At 35.8% G+C, this 6,869-nt stretch overlaps 1 protein-coding gene across 3 annotated transcripts in view; it reads right to left on the bottom strand.

Moving 5' to 3' along the window:
- Positions 1-1,752: 1,752 nt before the first annotated feature.
- Positions 1,753-6,869, bottom strand: part of B3GALT1 (beta-1,3-galactosyltransferase 1) — a 197,749-nt gene continuing 192,632 nt past the window's right edge. For all 3 annotated transcript variants that reach the window (XM_062578585.1, XM_062578586.1, XM_062578587.1), the window contains 2 exons: positions 4,286-4,324; positions 1,753-3,704 (listed from right to left, as the gene is read on the bottom strand). In XM_062578585.1, the coding sequence (XP_062434569.1) occupies positions 2,495-3,475 (981 nt within the window). In that variant the 5' untranslated portion in view covers positions 3,476-3,704; positions 4,286-4,324 and the 3' untranslated portion in view covers positions 1,753-2,494. The remainder of the gene's footprint in view (positions 3,705-4,285; positions 4,325-6,869) is intronic.

Genomic DNA, 6,869 nt, shown 5'->3' with positions numbered 1-6,869 from the left:
GTCAGTGGGAAGAAGTAAGGCCACCAAATCCATTCAATTGTGGATTCAGAAACCCTAAATTACTGCACAGTGTGGAGGGATAGCAGAAATGATTGTGGCCTCTCGGTTGAAATTATTACAAAGCGTGTCCGTGGTAGGACTGTATCTGTGTTATGTGATTTACCTATGGACTGGGGAAGAATTCCACCCTAGTTTCACTTCATAAGCAGTGTGTACTATGGTTTGGGTATGGAAAGCTGAATTTCACCTGATGTATGTTTGTGTGTGCATATATATAAAATATATATTATATACATATATTCATATGTGCAATTAATTGGACCTTGTTTTGCTGGAGTTCGAAATTTGATAGGAAGCAAGAGCAACTTTAACTAGGGTTAGGTCAACTGGGAAGGATAAATCTGAATTACACTGTAAAAGGTTCAGTATTCTTATGTAAAATTTCTGGGTTTTATTTGTACAAGCTCCTGCTGATTAACAGTAACTCATGGGCTATCTGTGTACTCTGTAGCTTCAGCTTCACCTTTAGGTCTGAAATAGGTCTTTTAAGTCTAAGACTTCTATTGTTTGTGCCTTAAAGGCTAAATACTCTTTACCTTATTTACAAGTAGTTTTCAAAACAATAGTACTGCGTTTGTGAATAAGGCTAACAACATGTCATGAAACTGCAAACCTTTTGGGGTAGCATCTTGATTTGTCTGTTACTGTTGTAAAGTGCTATATACACCTATGGCATGATATCAAATAAAGAAAAATAAAAAAGAAAAAGAAAAATTGGTTCAGAGTTTGCTTTAAATTCTCACAACTCTATAGGCATCCTGCATGATATGCAATCTTACCAGCTTTTCATACTTTACACGTAACTCCAGCTGAAATGAAGGAGACTTGTGTGTGCTGTGGGCAGTGTGAGTAATCTGCAGCTAGTAATGTGTGTGGTGAATTTTGCATCGCTGTGGCTTGTCTGTGAATTCTTCATTCCAAGTTATTTGCAGAACGCTGTCGCATTTCAGTTCTTTGTTAGAAGATAGTGCTGAATAGAGATGTTTTGAATTTACCAAAGAATTTACCAGAAAATAATTTTCTTCACACTTAAATTTGTATTCAAGATACACAATCACGTTTTGAAACTTGAATAAAACCTGGTGTACTTGACTTTTGTCACATGTTTTGGGGATCTCTTGAGTTTTGATGCTGCCCTGAGTTGGATCTCAGTGACTTGTTGATTCTGTAATGAGTGACCTGGGAGCTGTAAACTTTTAACAAAGGCTATAGATGATTCTTGAAAGCTCTACTTTGCTGTGAAAGTTGTACCTAACTGTTACAGAGTCTATATGTTTCCCAGTCGACACAAAATTGATTGCGTTCCTTTACTGACAATAGAAGTATTGTCCTTTACTGGGTAATAACAGTGTCCTCTACACCGTTAAAAACCTGGAGTAATCTCATTTACATATGCACTGTAGCAAAAAGTAGTGCTTATCCTCATTCTGACTGATGTTGAAGGAATATGATGCTTATTAACTGATATTTTTACTAGTCAATAATATATATTGCTGTGTGCAACCATTAACTTTAATTAAAATCATTAATTTTCTAAAGATGAGTCTCCATAACGTATCCAATAATGCTATCAAAGTACTGGAAATACTTGTAGGGCGAGATCCATATACACCAGTACTAATGATAAATGTTGCAATTTAAAATTAATAGTTAAAATATAATAATGCTTTTATAATGTGTATTTAAGTTTGTTTCATGCATCTGCTGTGTCTTGTGTTTTACCCACAGATTATATTTCATTTTAAAAATATATGGGCCATTTTAGGAGCTGCTTTAGACTGACAGTGAAATAAATAGGATATTTTCCAAAGTAATTCACAAGAATGCCATTCTGGGGATATAAATGTACTTCAGTGGGGGCTTGTTTCTGAGGCCTGTGGTACTTTGATGTTCTTACCTGTCTAAATTCTGCTATTCAACCATCAGTAAGCTGTTTTGAGATTGTACACATTATGTTCTAAAATACACATGCCTGGATAGGTGTATGAAATCAGTGCAAATTTATTTCACGTAAGTTATTAATAAAGCTCTAAACGAGGACCGTTGTAGGATGTCGAAAAGAAGTATATTTTTAATCCTTCATTTCGTAGGGCCTAAGTCTTATCTCGAAGGCTAGGACGTGAACTGTTAAGCAGTTCAGGATAGTTTATTACTGTCCTTTTACATACAGATGCAGGAGCTGATGTGTGTGATAAGGGATAATATAAAAAAATCTGGGCTTTGACTCTAGACCCTTTTGACTGGTGTAATGTTCTTATGATAACAGCCTGAAATCTGTAAACTAGTAGTCAAAAAAAAGAATGAGAAATTGGTCATTAAAAGCTCTCTCCCAGGTAGTGTCTCACAGTTTAACCTGTAACCTGTGCATCGCTTTCTGTCAAAAAATAATCAAACTAAAGCAAAATCAAAAAAAGTATTTACATTTGTAAAAATCTTAACATCTGAGATGTTTCTTGCTTGACATGTCGTTCCAAATTCTGTGCATTTCTTCTGGCGTTATCTGGTGCACAGTAATCACTCTGCGGTACCTACACAAGCTGTAGGCCATTTTCCAGTGATTGAAGCCACTGTTTTGGAAGGGGTGAATGCCAAGCTTCCGAAGACAGAGTCCTACATATACGTCTTCAAGATGAAGAAGTCTAGTATGAAGGGAGGTTTTGTAAATTAGTTCTGCTACGTCGGCTGAAAAAATGTAGCCAGTGCCTGAACAGAATGGTGGGTAATTGCTATCAGGATACAAATCTCTAGGCATGTACCATTTGCTGCGAACATCTCTTATTGGTCCTCCATTTATAACGTAACCGGTAAAATATCTTCTCCTTGGCTTGGTGTTGGGTTTGAGCAGCTTGTAAATAAGATTATCCATGTTTACAAAAATATCACTGTCTGTTTTCATAACATATTTTGCTTTTGAACAAAATGTTGCTACCCACCTCATCCCCATTAAGGTTTTCAGAGTGAGGTTATGGTAAGAGTCAATAAAATCCTCCACAATAATGTCATGAAAAATTTGGCTTTCTTGCTCTACCATTTGATTTAGCACAGGATCTGCATTTTTTCCGAGAAGAAATAGTGTGGCAATTTTAATTCCTTTGAAGTTGTTCTCATCTCCCCATGTTTCTCGAATTGCTTGCCTTGCATCAAATTCTTTGTGAGTTGTGCTGATAAGAATAATCAAGAAAGGGATACTCTTCTCACATTTATTAGGTTCATTGATAAGAAAGTCAAATGAATGTGGATTAATAGGTCGAGTTCTTATATTGCCAAAGGAGACGTTTTTTCTGGCTACTGATATGCTATTGAACTGTCTGTGGCCAGTGTAGGAAGAAGTAGGACGAGTTATACTCAAGTACCAAAGAGCGCTTGCCCAACAAACTACTGTCAAAACGTATAAGCATGAAACTTTTGAAGCCATTGTTCCTGTAGCTCGTCTATTCAGTGTAATGAATAAATAGCCTTCTTACCAAGAATGTACCTATGTCCCAGAGAGGCAGCATATTATTAATGAGACTTGAAAGTTCGATATAGAAAAGTAGCTCTATAATCATTCATGGATCTCAAATAGATGCTATCAACCCTGATGATACTCTGCTTTTCTTCGTTTACTAGCAGCAGCTTCCATTTCTTGGACTTCTCTGTTACTTCTGAAAAATACGAAGACAATTTTTCCATTGCTAGATCATAAAAGCCTAGGGCAAGAAAAATGAATTTGAATATGATTGGCCCATAATAAGCTACGTCTATTAATGCTTTTCTCAGATATCCTTTATTTTTCGTGAAGTACCACAACGCAAGATACTGTACTAGAATATAGCGTTACAACTGAAGGGATGCTTTTATGATTGATAAATTATTGTGGATAATATCTAGTAAAAAAGCTAAGTATTCATAGCATGTTGGCTTTTCAGTAATCTTCCTGTAAACCCTCTTCTGATTTCTTACCATCTTCTTGCTTCTTAGCCTTTTTTTTTTGACTTTTATAATCTTTCATAATGGGCTATAGATCATTTTTTAAATTACTTAAGATAAATCATATTCTTTTTCACTTTACGATCAATAAATTTATTGGCTAGTATGCACATGAATAGCTCCAATTCCTGTTTGGTCTAAATGATGCTAATGCCTGCCTAGCTATAACAGTAACATGCTTTGGAAATAAAACAGATTTGTACTGATTCTTAAATGTAACTACAGTAGAGAAAATACTAGGTAAATGTTGTCTTACCCATGTAAAGATCGGAATCCAAGTAGAATCCATAAATGTCTAGAAATAAATTGATAACAATTTAATTATTCTTGCTGACTTCCTTCTCTTCTTCCCCCAAACTAGACTTTATTTTTCATGGAGAAAAAAAATACATCATCTGCGTAGCATGTAAGATAAATCACAATGTCAGTCTATTAACAGCATCACTTTACTGGCCAGCGCTCAAAAGTATGTGCATATCTAAGCAAGGAAACTAGCACCAGGCCTTCCCTGGCTGCTGCATTTGTGTCCTGCCTGTTGCACTAGGCTGCTTTTAAGCTTCCTTTGTCCAGGGAAGTTACAGCCCTGAAGCCTCATTTACCCTCAGGGTATTTCCTGCAAAGGCTTCTGTTTATCATCATTTCATAGAAATGAGACAGGCTACATTAAGCCTGTAGAGTCAGTGCTAACTCCCCAAGACACACCGGTTGCTTAAGAGTGCTGGTTTGTAGGGCTCCAGAGTAGAAGTATGTAACAGACAAACTTTACAAAAGAGTCTTTGAAATATTTCAAATATTCACTTTGTTTAGTACAAAACATACTGATTCCAGATAAAAAAAAATAAAAGCTTTGTCTTAGAAATGTTTACTTTGGTTAGTACAAAACATACTGATTTCAGATAAAAAATAGAAACTTTGTCTTAGAAATGTCCCTTCTAAGCTTCCACGCCACTCTGACATGTTTGGATTAAGGTGCTTTTTAGGGAGCTTGTGTCTCCCCCATGTTGCAAATGTATGATCTCTTCTCCCTTTCTCTACAAGCAGGTGAGAGTCTAGCAGGAGAAGCAGGCACAGCAGTCTTCAGCCAGGTGATAAGTTGCTAAGTTTTTGTCCAAACAGACTCCCCCCCGAAGTAAGTTATCAAAGTTAAATGACTGTTACCTTATGTCACTGTTTCACACTGAGGTGTAAAGACAGCAGAGAAACAATCTAGCCTCTGCTAAATACATACAGAATTCATAACCTCCCACAAAAACTGTGGTATGTTTATATGTAGCACTGTCCTGCTGGTCTTCGTTGGACCCACATTTAGCTATGTAACAATCGAGAACCACATACTGCTCTGCCCTCCCAGGAAACGGGAAAACTTGGGTTTGTGGCCTATTTCAGAGCTTACTAGTTTCACTGAGTATTGTGCTATAATCTGGATAATTTAATGAAAGACAGGTTACGAGATCTGCTTTGTTGTTTGCTGTAGGAGTCAAGACTGGTGATCTTTTCTTAATTAATCAGTAACATGAAACATTTGGGGCAATATTTTAAGTGCAGCCTTCGGTTGTTCCGTAAGACTGTAAAACTGTGCTGAGCATATGTACATGCGGCATTGTAAATAAATGTAGTCATGATTTTCTGAATTTATTGATTTTTATGAATATTTTATGATTTATGGATATTTGATTTCTTATATATGTACATATGTAACATCTGAGAATTACTTGTAATGCATTTATGAATGGTACTGTAATGTTTGGTGAACCAGTATATCCTGTTGTTATAACAATCCATTGTATTCACTAGAACACAGAATCCTGAAAAAGGCCAATCAAAAATCATTGATCCAATAGATTTTTTTTTCCTTTCCTGGCTTCATTGTGAATCTCTGATAAGCACCTACATTGGAAACCCCAGTGGACAAAAAGAAAGTGTGAAATGCTATAACATAGCAAAAACGTAACATCTAGAAGGCTGTGTTAATGAAGAAATTTGAGTCATGGATCTGAGCTATGTAGATCAGTGTATTTAATGGACTTAAGCATTTGTAAAACATTTATGCTGCTGATATTCTCCATATGAGAAACTATTCTAGGAAACCATATATTCCGTTCTCTAAATATGTCTATATTTTTCTACATCTCTTCTTTATTAAAGGTAGGTGCATTAGTTACTGTGCAGATATGCAAGGGAAAGGAAAACTGTAACCTTACATAATTGTAAGTGCATCTTACAAGCTGCAAAATTACATAAAATAGCTTCTTAGTTCAGTAATGTCATGGCTATGATGTTGTGTATTTTAAAAGGACTAGAAACAGCACAAGGCTTATACCATTTAGAAGAAAGATTCTGAGCTACTGGGAGGGATTTCTTTGGTCTGTTATGAAATCTACTGATACTGTTTGTCCAGAATGAATAATTCTTATACTGACCCTCAAATTGGTATCTCCTGAAATAGTGACTTTTTAAAGTTCTTTTCTGCTTATTCTTTCTAAAGAAAAATGAGATTTTAGATTCCTAGGTTTGGTATATTTCATGTCTTCCCTATGGTAACTTAGCAAAGTGCAGGCAAAGTAGTTAAGTTACGTGGTTAAGAGTAATTTGGCCATACTTTTCCTTAATTACCTTTTTAGGATGTTGTAGGGGAAAAACAAACGAGAGAGATCCATCATAGAACAGCAGGAATAGCTCTGCTATTTCCATTCTGCTGTGACAGGGAAGATTAAATTTCATGTTCCTGCTTCAACTGCTTTTTTGGTCTATAGACTAAAAACAAATTCAGCAGAAAATAAATTAGCCAAAATTTACAAATAGTGCAAATATAAAAGAAAGGTTGCTGTGAGGAGTCTTGT

The sequence above is a fragment of the Rhea pennata genome, chromosome 6 (assembly GCF_028389875.1).
Source record: "Rhea pennata isolate bPtePen1 chromosome 6, bPtePen1.pri, whole genome shotgun sequence".
Lineage (NCBI taxonomy): Eukaryota > Metazoa > Chordata > Aves > Rheiformes > Rheidae > Rhea > Rhea pennata.
This window is presented reverse-complemented; position numbering and strand designations above follow the sequence as displayed.